The sequence below is a fragment of the Abramis brama genome (assembly GCF_963993115.1).
Source record: "Abramis brama genome assembly, chromosome: 14".
Classification (NCBI taxonomy): domain Eukaryota; kingdom Metazoa; phylum Chordata; class Actinopteri; order Cypriniformes; family Leuciscidae; genus Abramis; species Abramis brama.
The window spans coordinates 2,022,561-2,048,069 of record NC_139976.1 but is presented as its reverse complement, the minus strand read 5'-3'; the positions used below and the strand labels follow the sequence as shown (position 1 = coordinate 2,048,069).

Genomic DNA, 25,509 nt, shown 5'->3' with positions numbered 1-25,509 from the left:
ACAGCCATTTACACGCAAGTGCAACTTTTTCCCAGGTTTCCATTTGTTAACATTAGTAAACATGAACTAAGAATTAACAATAAATTCTAAAGCATTTATTAATCTTAGGTAATGTTAATTTCAACATTTACTAATACATTAGTGAAATTAAAAGTTTTACCTGGTTATATTATTTAATTGATTAATAAATACTGTTACAAATGTTTTGCTCATTGTTAGTTAATGTTATGGTAAAGTGTTACAGATTTAAAAAAAAAAATTTTTTTGAAGCATGCTGCATTTATTTGATCTAAAATACAATAAAAACAGTAATATTGTGAAATATTATTACTATTTAGAATAAGTTTTTTCTATGTGAATATAAAATATAATTTATTCCTGTGATCAAAGCTGAATTTTCAGCATCATTACTCCAGTCTTCAATGTCACATGATCCTTCAGAAATCACTCTAATATGATGATTTGCTGCTCAAGAAACATTACTGATTATTATTAATGATGAAAACAGCTCATATTTCTTTGGAAAATGTGATACATTTTATTTTTCATGATTCTTTGATGAATAAAAAAGTTCAAAAGAACTGCATTTATTTGAAAAAGAATCTTTTGTAACATTATAAAAGTGTTTGTTGTCACTCTTGATCAACTGAATGTGTCCTTGCTGAATAAGAGTGTGTGAAAGGTTGAAATGTGAGTCTCACCGAGCTCAGTGATGATGGGAATGTTTGCTCCTGTGGTTATGGACGCCTGTCGTACCAGTCCGTGGACAGGACTGTTCTCCGGAGAGGAGCGATCCATTCCGGGAGGAGTGAAACCTGGAGCAGGAACACAACACAAGAACAACTATCAGTTACAAACAAAACCATTCCACTCCTTCCTGACTGTCTGTTTGGCTTTCACTGCAAAAACAATATTTTCTCACTCATTAGTTTTGTTTTGATAAATGGAGTTTTTGTGTCCCAAAAGAAAGAAGTGATTCTGAACTGAAACGAGTCGTCAGTAATCCAGTCTCACTTCCTGCTGAACCTGCATAGGTTTGCAACAAATTTGCATAATGCCAGTCTATGGTTTTGATTGGCTGAACAGCGTCTCTTAGCTCCGCCCTCAAACACTGTAGTGTATCTGAGACTGGAAGAGTTTGGTTCGTGTTGTTCATGTGGAGAAGACGCTGTTTTCTGAGATTGATACGGTAAAACCCACGCCATCGTCACTGTTCGTATCACTGTGATCAAGAGCTGAGATTCAGATATGATAATGAGCACTTCGATTCCGACCAATCACAGCAGACTGAGGCATCTGACCAATCAGAGCAGAGCAGCGTTCAGAGAGGCGGGGTTTAGAGAGACTGAATCTGCAGACGAAGCGTTTCAGACACTGAGAGAAAAGAGCTGACGCTGCAGTGGATATTATGAGAATATTAAAATGTTTTAGACCTTAAATACATGTAAACATGTTGTTGGAGACTCTAAAACAACATTAGGAACCTTTAAAGTAGCATAACAGGGGCACTTTAAGATATTAGGTATTGTATGAGACTTAAATCAAATCAAATCAAGTATATTTGTATAGCGCTTTTCACAATACAGATTGTATCAAAGCAGCTTCACAGTATTAAATTAAAATAAAATAATACAACAAGGTTTGTTTCTAGTGGAATTTATTGATTGATAAAATAAAATTAAATATCCCCAAAATATCCCCAACTGAGCAAGCCAAAGGCAACAGTGGCAAGGAACCGAAAAAACTCCATCAGGTGACCTAATGGTGGCCTGAAACTCCATCAGGTGACCTAATGGAGAAAAAAAAAAACCTTGGGAGAACCCAGGCTCAGTCGGGGGCCAGTTCTCCTCTGGCATTTATGAACTAGAGGCCGGATTGTAGTTTGAACTGTAAGATTAAAAATATTACATGAATGCCTGGCCGAAAAGATGCGTCTTTAATCTAGTTTTAAACTGGGAGAGCGAGTCCGAGCAACGAACAGTATCAGGAAGGCTATTCCAGAGTTTTGGAGCCAAATGTGAAAATGCTCTCCCTCCTTTGGTGGATCTGGATATCCTAGGTATGACCAAAAGCCTTGAATTTATTGATCTTAAAGAGCGCGATGGATTATAGGGCGATAGAAGATCCGTTAAATAGCCTGGAGCTAAGCCATTTAGGGCTTTATAAGTCAGTAGCAATAACTTATAATTAATACGGAACTTTATAGGTAACCAATGTAGTGATGATAAAATCGGTGTTATATGATCATATTTTCTTGATCTAGTAAGAACTCTAGCGGCTGCATTTTGGACTAACTGTAGCTTGTTTATTGAGGATGCAGGACAACCAGCTAATAAAGCATTACAGTAATCTAGTCTTGAGGTCATGAATGCATGAATTAACTTTTATGAATGCATGAACTAACTGATAGCATATATCACTTAATTTAAGAAAAAATTATCTTGTTTTCCCTTTGAATCCAATCCCACTGTCAGATATTTGGTCGTGTTTTAAGCATAAACTCACTATCTTAAATCTCAAGTAAATTCTATTTTATTCGACATATGTAATGGAAAACAAGACATCATCTTTTGCATTGTTCTGACGGGCCGGTCCCGCCGTTACCTTGAGAGTTGGCCTGCAGAAGTCCAATACTGTCATCGAACAGCATAGACTTGATGTTGAGAGACGCCAGAATACATTCCTTATCCTGCAGAGAGGCGTCGTCGATATTGTTCTGATTGGCTGACAGGATGACGCACATGTCACACAAGTTGATGTTGACGGCTCTCAGATCGGCCCGGCTCAGCGGAGTGCCCTGAACGAGTGACAGGCATCAGAAACACGCCGATGTACGCCATCACTGGTTTAGCAGAGAGAGACGCCACTCACCGGCAAGATGGAGACTTTGGGGAAGTTGTGTAGCGTCTCCCACTCTCTCTTCAGGTACTCCAGAGACCCCACGAACACGATGGGCTTCAGCTCATGATAATGGAAGTTACTGGCTCTCAGAGGCATCACCAGGTTACGCAGACCAATCAGGGCCGACTTCACGTCCCCGAATATACAAACCACCACGTGACCACTCAAAACGGTCATCGCTGCCTCGCTCCGAGTCTGAGAGAGAACAACACACAAATATGAGTGATAACTGACCTCACGAACACTAGTCTGACACCGTTAATAACGAAAACTACTGAAAAAACATTTAGGTTAATTGAAATAATATAAATGTTAAATTAAATTAAATTAAATATTAAAAACTTTCAGTTATACTTTCAGCAAACTGCCAAAGCAACATTTCTCATTTTCATTTAGTTGAAAACTGAAAAAAAATATATAAAAAAATAGACAAAAATACTCAAAATTACTAAAACTTATAACTTTAAGTTATACTTTGAGTAAATATTTCAGTTAGTTGGCAAGGTAACATTTGTAATTTTCGTTTAGTTTGTTGAAGAACTAAAATCAATAACAGTAAAACTGAAAATAACTAAACTAAAACAAATTTTAAAAAAAACTGAATATGCATATTTTTCATTAAAAAAAGTAATTAAACTGACAAAAACACAATAAAATTATTAAAACTTACTTTAAGTTATACTTTGAGTAAATATTTCAGTTTGTTGGTAAGGCAACATTTGTAAATCATTTGAAAATAACTTAACTAAAACAAATAAAAAATAATAAAAACTGAATATGCATATTTTTCTTTAAAAAAGTAATTAAACTGACAAAAACACAATAAAATTATTAAAACTTACATTAAGTCATATAATATTTCAGTTAGCTGCCTAGGTTAAGGTAGCATATCTAATTTCCATTTAGTTTAGGTTAAAGTACTAAAATTACTTAAACTAAAATTAAAAATAACTAAAACATAAAAAATAGAAAATATACAAATAAAATCTAATTTAAAATATTAATAAATAAAATATAATGTAAAATATGATACTATAACGCTGGTCTGACATCTAAATATTGGAAAAGTAGCAGTTCTGCTGTTCTAAAATGTCATTTCACTCAATTCTGTTTTGTCTGTTTTTCCTGATCGTCTCTCACCAGGAGGACCTTCTCGATGTCTTTTGATGGACACCAGTGAAACATTCCTGTAGAATCATATTTCTTTATGTTCTCATCCATTGTTTCCATCTGATCGTGTCCTGGGACCAGCAACGGGTCATGCCTGAAATAAACAAACCACAAAAAACATAGAAAAGTTAAAACACCTACATCTACATCTTGACCAAATTCATGTTCCGGCTCCATTTGTAACAAGACCAATGACACGCTTTAGCCTTTATAAATCATACATTTGAGGAGAATGCATTGGATCCTGGGAAGCACGGCTCGTGTTACAGGACATGATGGAGAACAGGGAGTCTCAGGGACGTTTGATTTGCACATTAAAGAGGTGAAGGTTTCAGCAGATGTCAGAGAGCTTTTCCATCCGTCAGACACAGCTGGCTGATGTGACTTTATTTTCAGTCTGTCTCCCGTCCATCATCAGGCCATTAGAGTCTGAGCTGTAGACGGCTCTCTTCTCTTCCTCCAGCTCTCTGTCCATCACGTGTAATGCCCACCGTGACAGCGAAACCGCGCGGTCAGAGACGCCACAGCGCGGGCAACCTGTGCCACACCACAAACACACACTTTCCCTGTCCTGATGTCCATTCAAGGGTTAATATTAAAAACCTGTCAAGAACATGAGTTATGTTTCCAAAAATAAATAAATACATTTTTAAATATATTTTGCATACCTAAAATTATATATTTTTTTTTGTATTATCACATTATTTTATGACAATTAACCTCTCAAAAACTAATTCACATTACTTTTCCAATTACAATTATATTACAATATTATAATTATAAATTATAATTTAATGTAAAAAACTATACATTAATTTGTAATAATATATATATATAAATTATTACAAATTAATGTATAGTTTTTTACATTAAATTTATCAATATACAGTAATACATTTATAGTATTATTGTTATATAGCAAAATATTCTATGAAAATGATTTTTATCACTAATTGTGTTACTAAACCAATCATTTACCTTGGTAACAACCTGAACGGTAACAATTTTATTAAGTCATTTAGATTTTATTTTCTTTCTAAAAAAGTTTCAAAATGAGCTTATCATGAAAATAATGTCACAAAGCAGAACAATTGTTCAGTGGTGTTTTCATGTTCAAGGACTTTTAGTTTGCCTTCATTATTTCCTGTGTTTCATTGTTTCTAGCACGTTTATCATTGGTTGTCATGGTTACTTTTTCACTGATTTCACACACCTGTTCCTTGTTTTTGACCGTTATTTATTTGTGTAGGCCTATATAATGCCCTCAGTTTCATTTATTTCTCGTGTTGTTGGATTATTCTCTCTCTAAGTTGCTTATGGATCTGCTTCGCTTCGCCTTGACCGTGACAACAATGTTAATGGTTCTAAACATAAGCTTCATTTTCTTCATGCAAAATACACTGGAGATTTTCTGATGTTAGAGTGTAACGTGACCTGGACATGTTTTGGTTCTGATGGATGTGAGCCGCTGTCATCTGAAGAGTCGAGATGAGTGTTATCAGACGTGACATCAGACTCGACTCCATCAGACCTGACCACTGATAGCAGATTCATAAAGACTCAATCTCTCGCAGCGAAACAACGTTTAATGTTTCAACAAACCGCCTCGCTCGCTCTATTCGATACTCTCGGGGGCTTGATTTGTCAATGCTGAACACATTTACACGATCCTCGCCAGCAGAAAGTCGATAGCTGGCTGATCTGCTCATAGCGGCTAGACAACAGTGAGTGTGTCTCAGTCGGGTCCTGTAGCTGCACATGGATAAGACCTGACACAAACACACTGAAATACAGGTTGATACGAAACATCATTTGGGATTATCATGGAAAACGAAGATAATGAATGTAATGTAAATAAACATCCTGGAGAAATCCTTTAAACATAAAGCTAATTAAAGTGCAGTGATTTTTAGATCACTGACATTTATGAAGAATAATAATGTTCAAGTTACTGAACATACACTGGGAAAAAATTGGTGTGGGATCTACTTTGAAACAGTTTTCAGAAATTGCTAATAAATTTCACAAATGATTACAAAGGAATGGCAAGTGACACGTTGAATTATATGTGAAATTTAGAAAATGTTGATAGCATTTTCTTGTAAATCTTTTATTTACAATTTTATTTTATTTACAACACTACAACTTTTTTAAGTGTAGTGGGTTGTCTAATTTTGTATATAATTTTCTGAAATGATTTTGCTGCTACAATACCTATATATTACATATTGCAGCAATAAATAAATAAATATTTTTTTAAATTGTATAATTATGTAAGTTTGTATATAATTTTCTGGAATGATTTTGCTGCTGATATATAATATATAGCAGCAAAACCATTGCAGAAATGTATATACAAAGTTATATAATTTAAAAAGAATATTTTGTATTTATTTATTTTCTTCCAACAGTATATAATATTATATATATATATATATATATATATATATATAATATACTGTGAAAAAAAAAAACTAAATATTTTTTAAAATGATATAACTTCCTATATACATTTCTGGAATGATTTTGCTTCTGAAATACTTTAAAAAAAAAAAAAAAAATATATATATATATATATATACACACACACACACACACATATATATACTGATATATTCCGATATATACTGCAGCAAAAAAATAAATAAATAAAAATATTTTTTAAATTATTTACTTTTTTATAGAACTTCCTGGAATGGTTTTATTGCTGCAATACATATATATTACAGCATTTTTTTTATAAATTAAAATTAAAAATATGATTTTGTATATAACTTTTTGGAATTTTGGATTTTGTTACTGTATCAAAATACATAATGATAATATAACTACGATACTGGCCTCAAAATGAGGTGTATATAATTTTGTAGATAATGTTTTGAGTCTTACTTTATCTGTATATACATACAGTATATATATATATATATGTGTGTGTGTGTGTGTGTATGTATATGTTTGCTTTGTATGATAAATAAAGCAAATAAAACTGATAATGTATAGTGATAATATAACTAGGACACTGGCCTCAGATTGAGGGGTATTGCAGAAATACTAGATGAGAATATTTAGGTTATTTTGCATTGTTTGTTATGAATGTGTGTCCATGGCTGAGCTCAAACCCTGATGTTCTCCAGGCTATGAAAAGCATCGGTGCCCTGAGAGAGTCTCTTCCCTCATATAACCTGACACTAACATGCTTTCTAAAGAGCTCGATTCAATCTGCTCTTCATTACTAATTCACCCGGGCCTGCTCTAACCACAGCTGATATACACACACACACACACACACCAGTGTTTTCTGAGAGCCCGGAGGCTACAGCAGAACTGTGCAGACGATCAAACGCCTCGTATAAAGCTAGCCTGAAACGGTTATCCTGCTGTTTCTGTGTTACATGCCCAAACGACACACACACTCGTCTTAGATGAGCTGTGAAAATGAAGAAACTCGTTTCAGTCAGCGCTTTTCTCCAGCCTGGAATGTGTAGTTTTGATAATGCTAATCATTATTTTAAGTAGTTCAACGGCAGTCATGCTAAAAAGTTATTTAAATGTGTTTTTAAACATAATATCAGAGGAAATTTACTTTTTTTGCAATCAGAGCAGTTTTAATCTGCTAGTATTCTATTACACAATAATAGAGCTAGTGTTAATTTACATGTGAATGTAATTTCAAATTATTGGAATAACTAAGAAATTTCACCGTTTTAATTTTTTACAGAAATGTCATTAATGTATTAATTTATGACAAAAAAATCAGGAAACTAGATGAGGTAAAATAAACCATGCGTATGAGTTGACATCCTCTAGATTTGTGCTTATATATGAAAGTGCAATAATTATGATGAAATGTAAACACACATTCCTCAAATGACAACAATTGTTGTGATTATAATTTTGAGCAAAATAATCGTTAGCAATTTAACCATTATGCAGCAAGACAAAAAATGTGACCAAGTTTTCATTGACTAAAACTAGACTAAAATTTTGGTCGATTAAAACTAGCTGACAAAATTAATATTAAATAGGACGTACAGAAAAAAGCATGTCGTCTATAAACGGAGACAAAATAAATCAGTAAATCATTTTAACCGTTACATTTATATGAAATGTTCATTTAATAAATCTATAATTAATAAATCACCAAATAATAAATCATATATTTAGATTAATCATACATTTATATATATATATATATATATATATATATATATGATGCATTATTTGGTGATTTATTTCCCTCTAAATCCCACTTGTTTTAAATTGCAGTCTATATAATATGATTATATTCCTGTCTGGTGTCTTGATAAAGTATTCAGAAGATATTATTCTCATTGCATATTAATGGCTTTTATTAATTCAATAGCGGCTCTTTCATCCGTCAGAATCAATAGATGGATCTGTGATTCTGACGGACAGGATAAAAGGAAGGTTCTGGGAGTTAAAAGCAGGCGTCGTGTCGGACAGCACTAAGTGCGGGTGAGACTCGGGGGGGATTCGGCAGCAGAACTACAGCCTGAGGCGACAGAGACTGATCCTGCACTGTGATTGGCTGGAGTCACTGGTGTCGTTTTGTGAGAGGATAGAGATGCCCTGCCACCTCCAAAACACACTCACACTAGCGCACACACCATCAAGAACTAGACTGACATTTTCTGAAATATACAGTATGAGAAGGGTGTTTATCTGTGCAAATCTCACCATCACAATGCTTTATAGTCGATCACCTAATCAAATCTCGCTCTGCTTTTGGTTTCGCCGCTCCAAATGATTGGAATGTGCTACAAAATTAGCCATATATTTCAATCTCTGCATTTAAAAAACTATTAGGGAGTGTTTTTATCACAGCTTGTGAATGTTTTAAATGAATGTATGTGTGTGTGTGTATTGTAATATGTTAGTATGTCCTTCAGGAGATCTTCATTCTCCTGCCAGGCTGTCGTTGAACAGAACTTGTTCTTAAAGCGATACTTCACCGATTAGCATTAAGCTTTGTATCAGGAGAAACCCGGTAGTATCTTCTATTGACCGTGCTTCCCTCCCTCATGTCCCCCTGAGACGAGAGATTTCTGTATTGTGTGTCTGGAAAAAAACCTCAGATGACGGAAAAATCGTCATTTAGCTCATCAGAGGCTTGTTTGTCCAGAGGCGAGAGACTCCAGCCAGTAGGAGGCGCTCGTCCCGCATGTCTTCAACCCGCCCATAGGGGGATCTCACGATAAAACGCCGTCTCTTCAGTTTCGAGTCACTAGTAGCCTAGCTGTATCATTTCTCCCGACACTGCCCTCTGTAACCGGGAGGCGTGGCTTAGGAGTGGCCTCGTAGGACAGCGAAGCAAGTGCATTCTGGGAGTTGTAGTCTTTCATCCACATGAGCCAAAAATACATTTTCTGGCTTTTCTCAGTCTAGAAGGCACCAACTTCTACAATAATTTCACATTTCTACTACATAAATGACCCAATTTAAATATACATTCATCTTTCCAGCGGTGAAATATCCCTTTAAGTGACTTTCCTGGTTAAATAAAGGTTAATAACAGCAATGCTAGTGTAATAATGCCATGTTGCTTATTGAAGAGACACGTTTGCGCTCTCACCTGATTTTTGGCGAGCAATTGGGCGACGTTCTCATTCCTCCGTTACGCTGTTTCTTCTTGGGCGACAGAGCCGACTGCTGTTCCTCCTCAACTACTGAAACACCAGCGACAGTTTGAGACGCCACAACACTCGCTCATTAACAAACCATTAAAACACACTCCGAAACACACAATCAGACAGTGGCAGGGAACATTACGAAGGGATGAAGAGCATGGAAAGAGAAACAGTGGGAGTTTTGAGTGGGAAGTTTGACTAACAATCCTTTACCAGCATTAGTTTCACACGTAGCATCCATTAAAATGGATTATTTCACTCTCTTTTTAAATGCATAACTAGAGTCTAATATTAATTTATGATATAATATACTGTCACTAATATTAACTAACTCATCATTTAACTTATCTGCCAGTGACTGGTGAAGGAAACGCACCGTGCCATAAATATTTCGTAGCCCATTTTTAATTAAATAGTAGTTAATTATGTCCTAAGAACGTTTACAGTTTTATTTTAGTTTAGCTTTAACTATAAAACTATTAGGTTTGCAAGTAATTTTTTTTTTGTCTAGCTTTTAATTCACATGCACTTATAACTTTTTGCACGATGCAGTTTATAAAATAAAATAAAAACTGAATTCACTGTTTATGATTTTTTTTTAATTATTATTCATTTTTACAATTCATTTTTATTAAATATTCATTCATTTTATTAAGATGCAATCATAATTCTGTTCCACATTCTTTCTTCTGAGTGGCTTAAAATATTATTCACTTGTTTTTGGTTTTATTTTTGCCCCCAGCTCTACTAAACGACCTACAAAAACACAGTAAATGAAAAAACATATTTCAGCAGAGGAGTGTTTTAGTATTTCTGAACTCTGTTAGAAACATGCATTTGCCACACTGCCAGGGCGAGTCTTACGGAGTCTGATGGTGGAGCTGGAATGATATCTGTATTTAACAGGCAGACTACAGGCCCGATGCAGACCGGCGCCTGTGCCCGCGCCCGCGCCCGTCTGATACAGGTCTCGAGAGCTGGCCAGGCTCAGTCTGTGCAGGTATGAGGCGGCGGGTGACAGCACACTCCCTTTACGGTTATTAACTAACGGCACCCGGACAGCAGGGGGCACTCTCACTGTTCTCACTGCGCTCGCGGCTCGGCTTAGCGTGGCTTTAGGATTCTGGGGCTGGAATGTTGGATTGAGCTCATCGTTTACTGTCGGACAAGAAACATTCATAATCAGGCAGTGGAGAGAATCAGCCACTTATAGATATAACATGGATTTCACTGGGTATTTTTATACTGTTGCTAACGTGTGACTGATATAATGTTGGTTATTTTAGAATTTTTTATTTCAGTTTTACTTCAAATTTTATTTTAATATTATCTGTTCAATTTAAAGAGAACATTAGAAATTAAAATAACATGGATTTCACTGGGTATTTTTATACTGTTGCTAACATGTGACTGATATAATGTTGTTTATTTAAAAAAAATAATTATTTCAATTTTACTTCAGATTTTATTTTAATATTATTTATTCAATTTTAGAGTGAACATTTAGCTTTAGTATTTTCATGAGAAATATTTTTTATTTTTATTTTAATGCTATTTTACTGCCATCTTGACTAACAACTGTAATATTAAAGACTGGTACTGTTGTCAAATTGTTTTGAAACCTAATATTTTTGTTTGCTATTTAATATTTTTATAATGAAAAAAATATATCCAGATTTAAATCCAGTGCATGTTTTTTTAAAATATTGATCATCTGTATTACATAAAAAAAAAAAAAATTGTATTATTCAATTATTTATTGATTTATTATTGACATCTGTCAGGTAGTGGTGACATTCCCAGACTAAAGCTAGCTGAATTATTCAGCATTATTCTAAACTTCACAAAAACTTCAGAAGACAATGAAAACAACTGAAAGCTAAAGCAGTGAAGAATAAGCCGTTTATAAAGTTATAACTCCACATAATCAGAACTGCAGTTTTGCAGCGCCATCTGGTGCTGGATAAGAGCAGGTGCATCACTGGAGATACACAGACCCTGAGAGTACAGTATCTGGACACTTACGGCCTGTGTGAACTAACTTCGTACATCCACTAAATATTATCAATGAGCAAAAGACTTAAGGCCAGTTCACACCAGGAACGATAACTACACTTGTTTATTCTAAGCACGTGCTTGTCTGTCACATATTTATGTATGGTTTTATGTACTATTTTGGACTGCTATACACCAGAACAAGTCGCATTAAATGTTTTTATGAGTAATGCACACTGAGGTTTGGACATGAGCAGAAGAATGAATGAAGGAAGTGAGGAAGAAAACAGCAGTTTCAGAAACACATGAGTAAAAATGTAGGAAAGACTTACTTGATTTGATGTATCCGTTATAGTTACTTTTAGCTGAGAAAATGCAAAGACAAAGAGAAGTTAAAACACATGGAGCAATGAAATGATGAACCAGTGAGCATTTCAGTAACAAAATCTGAAAACCAAAGAAATAGGCCTATCAAATAAATCACGCTAGCGTGAGCGTTTTCTCTACATAACTGACCATAAACCTATAGTCTATAAATGAACATGTTTAATAAAAGCAAATAAGTGAAGCACCATGGAAAAGAAAACCTACACAAACTCAAGGAATTGTTAGCCTTAAAATCATGCACATACTTAGAAGAAATACACTATCCAGCCAGCACTGGCACACTATGATTTAAATGAGGTGTTTAGCTAGTCTCCCAGCCTGACCATCTCACCCAAAATACCCCTAAAACCATCAAACCAGACCAACCTAACCAGCTTGATCCGGCTGGGACACCAGCTAACACCTGAAGCTGTTACACATCCATCCTCTCATCCTCATTTACACTGCCGTTCAAAAGTATGGGATCGGTCCGATTTTTAAAATAAGTCTCTAATGCTCACAAAGGCTGCATTTATCTGATTAAAAATGCAATAAAAACAGTAATACTGTGAAATATTTTTACAATTTAAAATAGCTGTTTTCTATGTGAATATATAGTAAAGTGTAATTTATTCCTGTGATCAAAGCTGAATGTTCAGCATCATTACTCCAGTCTTCAGTGTCACATGATCCTTCACAAATCAGTATAATATGATGATTTGATGCTCAAGATGCATTTATTATTATTATCAATGCTGTAAAAAATGATGTACATTTTTTTTTTCAGGATTCTTTGATGAATAGATTAATTTACATTTTAAAATATATTCAAATAGAAAACAGATATTTTAAATTGTCATAATATTAAACAATATTACTGTTTTTTGTAATCAAATAAATTCAGCTTTGGTGAGCAGAAGACTTATTTTAAAAACATAAAAAATCTTACTGATTTCAAACTTTTGAACGGCAGTGTATACAAATGACATATATACTGCATGTATTTACAGCATATACTGTATAATCCTCCTATATAACCATCTTCCTATACTGTAAGTGTTAGTAATTCCAATCTAAATGATTAGCATAAAACTGAGCATAAACTGCACATAATTGAGATAAAGACTGCTGTGTTTTATTCTAAAACATATCCGAACGTAAAATAAAACATTAAAATGAAGATTGAATGAATAACAAAACTAAAACTACTGAACTGCATCATTACATTTCACACAAACTGCATGCAGGAGTCCAAGTCTACCACACAGATACTGTATGGGCTTCACAACATCAGATGCCACAACATGGCACTGCACCAGCCAGATGGCACATACAGTACACAGGCGGCGGGCACAGATGACTACACAGGCACTCGGCACAAGTGCCACCTGGGAAGGCGTTCACTTACAGGAGTGTAAAGTGGTCGTGTTATCATACAGAGACACGGGAGTGAGGGGGAAGCCACGGTGCAGAACCTCCATGTTACTAGCCACACTGTCTGACATGCACGAGCAGCCATGTTCTGCCCCACCGCAAGCTACACAACATGCCAGACGCATTCTCTTGTAGTTGGACTTCTTGTCTGGGGTCATGGGGTGGATGAGGGGAAAGGAGGAGGAGAAGCATGTTAATGGATGGGAGAATTATTTCACTAACAGAAGCTGGACATCTGGAAACTACAGCGGGCCAAGTACAGAGCCCTGAGGAACACCGTCAGAAAATCATGTTTGTTATCAAGTTATATACAATTCTGTTGCAGAGTAAAATCTGTTGTGTTTTTCAACAACAAGGTATCAGCTTAACAGGTTTCAATTCTGTTTTTAATTATTTTTTATATTCCTGGGAATATTCTATTTTTGAGATGCAGGTGAACCATGGAAATGCATGGAGGTGAATGATAAGGAGCTCACTGTAACGCTTCCTGTCGTGAGATATAAAATACAGGAATATTTTTTACCTCTTAAAGGATTAGATCACTTCAGAATATATATATTTTTTAATATATTAAAAATTATATATTAAAAATATATTATTATATTTTTAGAAAATGACCGATGGTTTGTCTAGATAAGACTCTTATTCCTCGGCTGGGATCGTGTCGAGAGTTTGAAGCTGCACTGAAACTGCAACTTGGATCTTCAACCCGTTGGACCCCATTGAAGTCACTATATGGAGAAAAACCCTTGAATGTTTTATTCAAAAACCTTAATTTATTTTCGACTGAAGAAAGAAAGATATAAACATCTTCAATGGCGTGGGGGTGAGTATAAATTGTTAGGAAATTAAAATTCTGAAGTGAACTGATCCTTTAAATAATACAAAACACATTCACCTCATAAATCACAAAAAATCTGTTCTTTTAAAATAAAAATAAAAACATATTGGGTTAAATCTAAACTCAAAACAGAATAATCCTCAGAAAAGCCCAAGTACTGTTAGGAACCTGTTAGAACAAGTAAAAAGTGGATCCGTCTCCTGCTGATGATGGATGACAGTGGGTTGATGGGAGATGTAGTTTTACATTCACACATGCAGCAGGCTAACAGTAGCAATCTGCATTAACAGATGAAGGCAGTCATTACTCACAATACAACACTATCAGAGGGTGAGGGAAATGATCAGATCCAGGGCAGCGAGAAAAAGGGAAAACGTGTCAGTTACTAAAAAAGTTTTTTTTTTTTTTTTTTTTTTTTTAGGTATTTTAAGAAGTTTCAGGTGGAGGTAAAAGCCGAAAAGGTCAATAATGAGGCCAGACGGTGCAGTGATTTTGGGAAGAAAAACAAAAAAACTCCTCGGTAGAGACTTCACTTTGTAAATACACGGACGATTTCTTGAGAGTACATTTTCTTCTGTTATGTATCTTAATCATTGTTTGCCAGCTGTGGGGAAAATTGTGGTTTAATGATCCCAAAAATTCCCAGAGATTCTATTTGATTAAATAACTTAATAAAAGTTGCAATTCAAATAATACATTTATTTATTATGTAAAATGAAAAGTAATATGAAATACACCCTATATATATATATATATATATATAGGGTGTATTTCCTATTGCTTTTCATACTGTATATATATATATATATATGAAGAGTTCAGATGCAAAAGCCTCTAAGTGCCATCTGAAAATTTCTTCTAGAATGATCATTTTTATCAAGCTCGTATATTTAAGTTCAGCAATTTCACTTAAATGGCAATGAAAATTACCTATTAATTGTCATTTAAGTGAAATTACTGAACTTAAATATACGAGCTTGATAGAAATTATCATTCTATAAGAAAATTTCAGATGGCACTTAGAGGCTTTTGCATCTGAACTCTTCATATATATATATATATATATATGTATATATGTAAGGTATTTATTAATACATTTCCTCACGGTAATGAATAACCTGTGATAACTTACTCCGTTTGCATCCGCACTTCTTGATCCGTTTTGCGTCTGTTATGTCATCGTGACAAGCTTTACAGTAGAAAAGTGCCCTAAAGGAAAGAGATGATCTTACTCAAACCATCCAAACCACAAAAGAGCTGATATGATATGAATCTCTATCTGGATGTGTAGAGAACAGCGATGATCTCCTCACCTCTTCACCTCTTTGGCATCACTGGCGATGAAGAAGCCCAGCGTTCCCTCCTGCATCTTCACATGATTGCCCGGGTTGATCAGCGTGCTGGGAACAAACAAACCACACTCACGAACCACAGAAAGTGCTCTGAAAACTGCCCTCCAAATCATACGCGTTCATGACATAACGTCTGCACTCGTGAGGATGGGACAGCTCATGCCACAATATGAATACGCATTAAAAACATAACCATCAAATAATCAGATACAGATGAAGAAAATCTAAAGACACAAACTGAAGAAAAAAAAAAATGGATCCAAACGAGTGATTTCAAACCTAGAATACATAAAAATCTTGTTTTAATAAGGGCATGCATTTACTAAAATGATTTTTGGTAATGAAAGTAAGTAAATTATTGTGATGAAGGCAATTGTTACGTCTGAACTAAAACAAACCGTTTTAAATGTTCTTGCATGCAAAAACAAAGTATTCGTTTATTTGGTTAAAAGACATGCAAGCATGGAATAGTTCACCCAAAAATGACATTTCTGTCATCATTCCCAGTTTCATGTCATTCTTCTTTTCTTCCATGCAACACAGAAGGAGATAGTGAGACATGGTAGTACGACAGCTTTGTGTAAAGAACAGTTCACTGATCATTTTCTCATAGCTTTTCAAGTCACATGACCTGCAAAAAATGATGCCGTTTGCTATCAGGGATATCAAACCTGGACTGTGACGTTCGTGTCTAATTCAACACAAGCACAAATTCACTTTTAGACACTGAGAACATCCAAGTCATGTGGAATAGGATTTTTTTTTTGTCATTTTACTTTGATTGCATGGAAAAGAACATTGTGCCTAAAATCTCCTTTTTGTTTTTCACAGAAGAAAAGAGCCGAACAGTTTTGGAATGACTTGAGGGTGAATAAATGGCGACAGGTTTCATTTTTGCGAAAAATATCCCTTAAACATTTAGCAAGTGTGACACTACAGGAAATAAAAGATTTGTTCACAGTAAAAGCATTAAACACGTTGAGAAGGGCAGTGGCAGATACTGTACATTACAGTTAACACACACACACACACACACTCACAGCTCGACCAGAAGTACAGAAACTGAACGTATCCCTTGAAAATCTACACATATGCAGTTCTGTCTCAACTTAAAGTTTTAACCCAGCGCAAACGTTTCAGGGATAAGTGACGAGTAAATTTTCAAGAGAATTTGGCATGACGTGACCACACCAAACGAAACCTTATAATGTCATACCATTTTCCACCCCTGTGTGAAACAAACACACAAACAGCAGCAAAGTGAGACAAGCCACTAAATGCAGGAGAAAGGCTGAACTAGAGATGCGTTCTCCTAAACAACACGCTAATCTTTTCAGTCAACAATGCGTTCACATTTTTTAAATGTTGCTTTAGAGAAATATGTATTGCTGTCTATATATATTGCTGTCTAGAGCTGCACGATTCTGGATATATTGAGATATATATATATATATTTTCAAACAGAGATAACGATTCTAAACAGACAACTAAACAAAATAACATGTAATTTTGGTATTTTGGTAATTTGGCTGCACGATTCTGGATATATTGAGATATATTTTTTTGGTTTCAAACAGAGATAATTCTACAAAATAAGATGTAATTTGGTAACACTTTATTTTAAGGTGTCATTGTTACAGTGTAATTATATATTTACGTACTGAGTAATATTAATTAACTACATGTACTTAGGCCTACTATAGGGTTAGGGTTTGGTTGAGGGTTAGTTGCATGTAGTTATGCATAATTTACTGTTATTACTATGGTAAGTACATGTAACATATGTAACAAGGACACTGTAAAATAAAGTACTACCTGTAATTTACTAAATGTTCTGACAAAATGTTAATTGTTGTAAAATGTTGTAAAATTTCAGAATGATTCAATGACTCACTCAAAAATACTGCACTTGTTTCATTACTGGATTAATCAACATTTTTGAACGAATGTCTGGAATGAATCATTCAATGACAAAAAATCTATTTTAAACAGTCACTTGTCGCCACCTGGTGGTGTAACGAGGTAATCGATTCAATAGTTATTTGAAGGGCCAAGTTACTTTTTTTCTGCATTTGGCAGACGCTTTTATCCAAAGTAACTTACATTACATTACACATTTACATTCCTATCAGTTCTTGCTTCCCCTGGGAATCGAACCCATGATCTTGGCGTTGCAAGAGCCAATGCTCTACTGTTTGAGCTCCATACTTTCTATTTCGACATCAGTGTTTATATCCCAACTATAAAATTTTATCCCAGCATAATATGAATATATGCAACATAGAAATGACACAACTGTGTGGTTGAAAAACTGTTTCATAGCCATACTGAACATGATAACTGCTCTCTCTGAATGTTCTGCTGAGATTTTGTCAAAGGTTTGTCATTATGAAAGGGTGTTTGTATCGAGATCGAGATCTTTCACAGATTAATCGTGCAGCTCTACTGTCAGTGTACTGGATCTTTTAGGATTATGAAGGTTTTTAATGAAGCTCAGACTGACCTGCTCTCTCTCTGGTCTGATTTATACTCGATCGCGATCAGCAGGAGTTTCAGCTTCACATAGCAGAGTCTGCAGAGAAATAAAAGTTCAATTAAGGGGAGACACTACAGGCAAAAACTGTGTTTTTTCATGCATCTGTCAATTTTGAGATTTTGGGCTTTTCATAAAGTGTTTTTTTGTGGACAGAAAACATCCAAAATACACTATTAACTATATTTTAGAGCACTTTATCTATTTGCATCTGTAGATTTCAATTACAGTATATATCTTTAAAGGCCGTTTTCTCAAAATGAGTTTTTCCTCCTACATTGAGCCAGAAATCTTTAAATCATGGAAAATAAAAATGGTAATTGAGACTTTTTATCTCACAATTCTGATGTTTTTCCCGCGCAATTGGACTTTATAACTTGTAATTCTGAGAAAAAAAGTCCAAATTACGAGATATAAAGTCAGAATTGTGAGATTAAAAGTCTCATTTACCTTTTTTATTTTTTATCACGTGACGGCAGCTTTGTATAAAGTCAGAATTGGACTTTATAACTCACAATTCTGAGAAAAAAGTCTGAATTACGAGTTATAAAGTCAGAATTGTGAGATATAAAGTCCAATTCTGGACTTTACAGTTTTATTCTTATCTATATTATGAAGGTTTTTACAAAGGGATTTGTTCATATATAATTTTCCTGATTTTATACAACATTTTATTCCTTTAAAATGGCGAACATTTTATTATTTTTGGCTGTTGACAGTATTTTCTGATTTATGGAGTGATAAATAGAGATATCCAATATCCCCTCATTAAAAACCTTGGGCTCTAATATATCAAATAAATGAAACAATTTTTAACCTGACTTCCTCCAATGTTCATATTTTTGTTCTAGAAATGTATGCAAATTAGCGCATATTTAATTAGACAATGCCTCATTTGCATATTTAAACATACAATTTCAGAAAGCTTGTAATACAAAAAAATGTTTGCTATTATTAATGTAATCAATCAACTGGTGAAGTATAGTGATATTTATTAGTTATTTTTTTTACCCTATTCACCTGGGCTGTCTCGCCTTAAAAATAAATGACACGTAAAAGACAAGCAATGGAGACTGAACATTGGTTTCCTTATCTCATTTATATTCATCTCCTTCAAACCAAACCAGCAACTTCACAGCCAAAGCATGCAGAAAGCAAGGCTTCTGCTTAATTGAACATTTTTTAACGTTTGATGGTTGAATGGTTGTACCTTTAAAGAAGCTCAAATATAAGCGTTTAAATTTCACTAGATCATTCCCATACTTCCATCTGTATAGTTTTGATGGCTTTACTATTATAATAATGTGGAAATGAGTTTCCATAGCCGCACACATCATACTTACTCACAGACCGTGGGGAAGGATAAACCCACGAAGGCACTGGACAGATACTCCGTGTACATTTCATTGGCTACTCCCTCGAGATAATACTTCTGCCACGTGTCTTCCTCAATCTACAGGAGAAGGTTGTGAGTTTGATACTCAGTATTTAAAGCTGCCGTGGTTCTCTCGGACGGCCCGCACGTGGACTGACCTTGATGTAGGATCTCATGGAGAAGAGGTTGGCCAGCATGGTGGACAGACCCTGTGCCAGACAGCTCTGGGCGATGAAGCCCAACTTCAGCTCAGCGAGGCAGATCGCGTCATCACCTTCCTTCCAGTTCCAGCTCGGGATGTTGAGAAGATGAGCCTGGGAACGACGAGGACAGAAAGTAACATAATGTTGGTGTTTGAGCGTGAAAAAGGTTTCGGGAGTTCTTCTCTATATCAGTGTCAGTGTTTCTGAACTCCTGAAACGCCTCCATTGTAGTCTTGAGCTTCTTCCGGGAACGAACACGTCACAATATTCCTCATTTAAATAATTAATACGCAGAATAAAGGGGCGGGGCCTGGTTGAGTTAGTTAGTAGTGTGTTAAACTGGCGGTTACACAGTGTCCTAACTACACGCGACGCGCGATAAAAGGTTCTTCTCCATGTTAATCAGAGTGTTTGTCCTAACCAGCCGTGACACTCGAAGATTCTATTTTAGAAACGGTTTCTATTTTTCTGCGACGTCGCGCTGGAACAACAAACACAAAGTGTGTCAATGATAATCTCAGATGCTGTTTATGTGCTTTATTTAATGTTAAAGCGTGTAATGTGACTCTGAATATCATTTAGTGCTCCAGCTTTGAAGCTGTAAAAGCAACAATGGATAATTTACCTCAGATCTTGAAATTAAACAAATGGAAACAAGAACGTTCAAACCGTGAACAAACAAGTGTATTATTTGACAAAGATTGTTTTAGTAACTCAGCCTATGTGTTTTTAATAATGTTTAAATGGTGTAATATTTGTGAATTTGATTATGTAGCGACTTATCCATTTTCTTGCAAGTGCGTCAAGATTACTCTCTGGTGCAGCGAGACTCCGCCCACACACTGTTCTGATTGGCTGACTCCGCCCACACGCTGTTCTGATTGGCTGACTCCGCCCACACGCTTGATTGATTTTGATGCATCTCGCAGTCGCGTCGTGTCAAGTGTGGACAGACAAATTATTTGTCGCTGGAATCTTATCGCATTGCGTCTGGTTAGGACACAGTGTTATGGTAAGGGGCGGGACATTTCCCAAACAACACTCGAAATGCTCGACCAATCACAACACACTGCTCTGGCCGACCAATCAGAGCACAGTGTGCTATTCAGAAGGAGGGGCTTCATAGAGACAGGAAGTAAACAGAGCGTTACTGACAGACTGGGAAGAGAGGAGCCGCAACAATGGAGAATATGAGGAGAATAATCAACATTCAAGCAGGAAAACCTGTTCTAGTAAAGCCAAAATCATGACTTTTAAAAGAGCATAACATATCCTCTTTAAAGGGCTCGTTTCATCGAAAATTAGGCTTTTTTAGCCCTGAAGTAAGACTTTGTTGTACTATGTTACATAGTTAAAAATGAACATTAGAACATTAATTGAAACCAAAGCTAGATTAAAGTGATTCATAGTTTCAGTAGCAACCGCATGTTTAATAACATTTTTTTAAAGGATTCTGTCAGGCACTTCATATACAGGACCTTTTAAGGGTTCCATCATGTATTTAGTTTTAATTAATTAATTTAGTTAGTTTTAATTTTAATTAAATGTTATGACTTAAACCACCCATAAACATGCTTTATCAGTAGAAGAAAGTGATAATTTAAGACATTCCTCCTTATATAGAAATTTTTTTGGCATAAAGGGTTCTTTAAAATTGAGTCAAGAACCCCAGAGTTCTATATAGAACCCAGTTAAACCTTCTTTTCTAAGTGTGTGAAATGATAGAAGAAACTATTATAAGAGCATATGTTACGAATAACATTATAATGGCGCGTTTCCACCGAGCGGTACGGTACGGTACGGTACGGGTCGGTACCCTTTTATTTGCGTTTCCACTGCCAAAAGTTGAGAATGGTACCAAAAAGCCGAACCGTACCGTACCACTTTTTGGGTACCCTTCCGTTGGGGTACCTAGCACAGTGGTACGGTACTAAAAGGTGGAGCTAGACTCACTGCAGGACGTTGATTGGTTGACAGAGAATCGTCACTTGCGCGTGCTACGAGGGGAATGACAACATAAGAAGCGCCATTTTTTTATATACAGTTTAATATAATATACTGTTACTGTGTCACGAAATGTAATTTTAAGAGTTTTTCAGGCGAGAATGTAGTTGTTTAAAGCTCTAATCTGTGGTTTATTTATAAAGATGATTTGTTTTTCCCCGGTTGTGAGATCCATGCGTTCAGCGGGCGCTCGGCGCTCATGTTTCCCGGCTGGATGAGCCTTTCCTCGGCTAAGTTAGTTCTTCTGACGTTCGCCGATGACTCCGACGGTAGTGGTTAAACATGAGATATAATTCGTCTTGTGCAGACCTAACGGGCGATCTTTGGTCTCGTGAATATATAATGCGTTCCCTGTCAATCGTTTTGACTGAGGGCTAAGTTTAGTTTCATATTATAGGCTATTTGTATTTAACTTTACTGTTGTAATGTTAGACTAGCGCAGCATTTGGACATTTGACTGAATTGTTTGCTTTATTTCTTATTGTATAGCTTCTTGTACCTTTTACTTAAACTTTTATATTGGCTATTATTGATAAAACTGAAATTTTACAAAAAGAAATATGGTTTCTTGTCATTTTCTTTTTACAAGATTATCACTGATGTTTATTGCAACATTTGTACAAATGCATATATTGCCTGTAATGTGTAATTTTTTTTATTATTTAAACGAAAAGAGGTAACGTTAGGGTTGTGTTTTAAATCGTTTTGTTATAAATAGAATAACGTATAACGTGCAGTGAATAATCAATATGCGTTGCGCATGAACCACATTTGTGTCCCTATAATGTTTAATTTATTTAAATGAAAACGAAAAGAGGCAGAGTAGTGTTTTATAACATATTTCGTTTTATTGTTGCTTAAATTTGTACATACAGAGTAACAGAGATAACCGGAGTAGCAGAGCGAGCTGAGTGACGCTTTTAAGAACGCGCTGTACCATTTGCATGTAGGAGTCGCACATGGCAAGTACAAACTTTGCGTACTTAATATTGAGAAAAGCCTAATGTCGGCGCTTGTCTTCTTGTGACAAACATGTCGAGGAGCAAGAACAAGATCTGCTGTATGTCATCCATTGTAGTTTACTATGTTCTTCTTCGCGCGAAAATTACGTCGATCGAAACACCACGCCTATCAAGTAAGGGTACTGTTGGCAGTGGAAACGCTAGCCAGATCATGGTTAACAGACCCGAACCGTACCGTACTGTACCGTACCGTACTGTACTGCTCAGTGGAAACGAGCCATAAGTGCCATACAGAAAAGAACATGTATAGTACAAAATATGGATTGTTACTCTTTAGAAAATATCCTGCTTATGAGTTTATCTGGGAATTACAATGTGAACCAAATGTGTAGCCTAAAGTGTTGGGTCAAATGTGAAGGAGTGGTGTTGTTTCCAGGCAGAAAGAGAAACTCTCACCTTATTGTGGTACTGCAGCATCTGTGTAATAATGCGGATCTTTGGATGGTAGTTTTTGATGGATATCACCCTAGAAAAAACATCACATTTCAAATCAAGTACCTTCTGGAATCCATCAAAAGTTGTTGATTTTTGAGATATAATGCACTAAACGCAAATGCAATAATTATGAAGGAGGTTTGAGTACAGTGCGCACCTCATGATATTGGACGCATCTTCTGCATCAGGATCTGCACAGTATTTATTGGCTAAGATCAGACAGGCGTCGGCCGACTCAATCTATAAGACAACAGATTAAAAAAGTGAATAAACTGTCAAGGATGCAAATAAATGGGTTGAAAGATTTGCTGTTTGCAGGGTTGTTTGTGAGTACATAAATATTTTTTAACACTAATCATTCAAATTTCTAGGAATTTCACCATAGACATGTCCATGCATTTATAAATATTCATACAACAAAATGTTCTGGGAGCCATGAAACTTTAGTGAAAATGATTAAAAAAATGCTGGCGGAAATAGTTATATTTAACTACATGTTAACTCTCATAAGAGTGTTCGTATAATTAAAATTAACAAATAATTCTTTATATTTGAAAGCCGATAACCGATATATTGGCCGATAAATCTAAATCCAAATTTTTATAGAATTTTTGATTACAAAAACAAAAGTCTCATGTCCCAATCACACAATTATAATGATGTTCTCAATGTAATTGTTATGTAGCAGATATGACAGACTTGTGTGTCGACTGTGTGTCAAAGTGATTTCAATCATATTTCAAGCAATTCAAAACCATCATGCTGAGTTGTACCATCATGCATCTGAAGTGTCTCAGCTGAAGGAAATAATCCATTATTTATTGGCTTCAATAAATCGGTCAAATTTTCTTACCAGGCCGATAACGATAACATTAAAAACAAACCGATATGGCGGGCGATATATAGTGCATCCCTAATAATAAGTTGAAATGCAGTTGTAGTTATATTCAGTATTTTGGAGAGCATCAAAATAAAGTGTTAGCAGATATTAATCAGACAATCTATTAATACTCCAATGACTGCTAGTTGACATGTACATGCAGTTACTTGTAGTTAGTGTCGAAATAAAGTGTTACCCGATTTTAAAACTCCCTGATATTTCCAGATTCTCTCTGACTATGAAAACCCTGCGTTTGCCAAAGCAGGACAGATCCCGTACCTTCACTCGAGCGAGATCATGAGGGTTGAGAACAGATCCCTGGTAAAACTCCACCTGTGTGAAGTGTCTCTTGAATAAGGCTTCCAGCTCAAGATTAGGGGAAATACTGAAAACATACACAACATCACGGTGAGACGAACACATACGGCCCACAGAAGACAGCTACTTTAATCTTTAGGTGAATCATTTCATTCCACTGTTATACTTACTTATGGAGAAAAACTATTTCTACATTGACATCATCCCTGTCCTTGTGTAGGAAGTCTTTCAGGAAGTTGGAGACGCTCTCCAGTGTGATGTGACCGCAGACGACGATATGCCTGAGAAAGAGTTATCGTGAGGAAGAGTTTAATCAAGACGTTACAGGAACTACACATGATTATCAAGCAAGAAAACAAGCCCAGGCCACATGGAGCGACGTCTCTGTTATCACAGGTTTAACACAATATTTAGCCTTAAAACAATAATGACAAAATCACTTCTCAGACTTTCTCTTCTGATCTCGCCAAGATTTTTTGGGTGAGAGGAGAAAGCCTTTGCATTTTAAAAGCTTATATTTTCTAAATGCACATAGCAATAAATAGATGAGCACATAGCAAATATACACTTTGGACTAAAATCTTATATCATTTAAAGCCAAAAGCATCTGAGCCATTTAACAAGCAAGAATAGGAATCATCATTGATGGGCTGAAAAGGTTAAGCAATCAAAATGGTTAATGATAATCAAATCTCAATTCAAGCAATATATATACATCTATACATATTATATATAATCTGTATGCTGTTTGGATGGCATTAAATTAACACTTGACACACACACCATTGCAGTGATCTACACGGTGTGATTGTACATATACCGGGAAATATGTGCATAATTGTGACACCTTGTAAAATGGCTTATTATTATTATCTAAAATCCAATGGAGAAACCCCACAATAATGTATTTAATTATAATTTATTAAAACAGATATTTAATAGATATTAGGCACATGCTGTTGATATTATCGCTTACTTATTAACTGAGAATATATACAGTACACACACACTACTGTTCAAAAGTTTGAGGTC

The 25,509-nt window shown here is 35.4% G+C and overlaps 1 protein-coding gene across 12 annotated transcripts in view; it reads right to left on the bottom strand.

The window, feature by feature from the left end:
- kcnma1b (potassium large conductance calcium-activated channel, subfamily M, alpha member 1b) overlaps positions 1-25,509 on the bottom strand; it is a 110,009-nt gene that overhangs the window by 12,232 nt on the left and 72,268 nt on the right. For 6 of the 12 annotated variants that reach the window (XM_084135043.1, XM_084135049.1, XM_084135050.1 and 3 more), the window contains 16 exons: positions 24,648-24,758; positions 24,439-24,544; positions 23,437-23,519; positions 23,241-23,310; positions 19,774-19,929; positions 19,584-19,693; positions 18,211-18,279; positions 15,669-15,755; positions 15,488-15,564; positions 13,489-13,662; positions 12,047-12,079; positions 9,665-9,758; positions 4,042-4,165; positions 2,872-3,096; positions 2,605-2,797; positions 702-815 (listed from right to left, as the gene is read on the bottom strand). In XM_084135043.1, coding sequence (XP_083991169.1) covers positions 702-815; positions 2,605-2,797; positions 2,872-3,096; positions 4,042-4,165; positions 9,665-9,758; positions 12,047-12,079; positions 13,489-13,662; positions 15,488-15,564; positions 15,669-15,755; positions 18,211-18,279; positions 19,584-19,693; positions 19,774-19,929; positions 23,241-23,310; positions 23,437-23,519; positions 24,439-24,544; positions 24,648-24,758 — 1,826 coding nt within the window. The remainder of the gene's footprint in view (positions 1-701; positions 816-2,604; positions 2,798-2,871; positions 3,097-4,041; positions 4,166-9,664; positions 9,759-12,046; positions 12,080-13,488; positions 13,663-15,487; positions 15,565-15,668; positions 15,756-18,210; positions 18,280-19,583; positions 19,694-19,773; positions 19,930-23,240; positions 23,311-23,436; positions 23,520-24,438; positions 24,545-24,647; positions 24,759-25,509) is intronic. The other 6 variants (XM_084135048.1, XM_084135051.1, XM_084135052.1 and 3 more) reach the window with 3 other exon arrangements.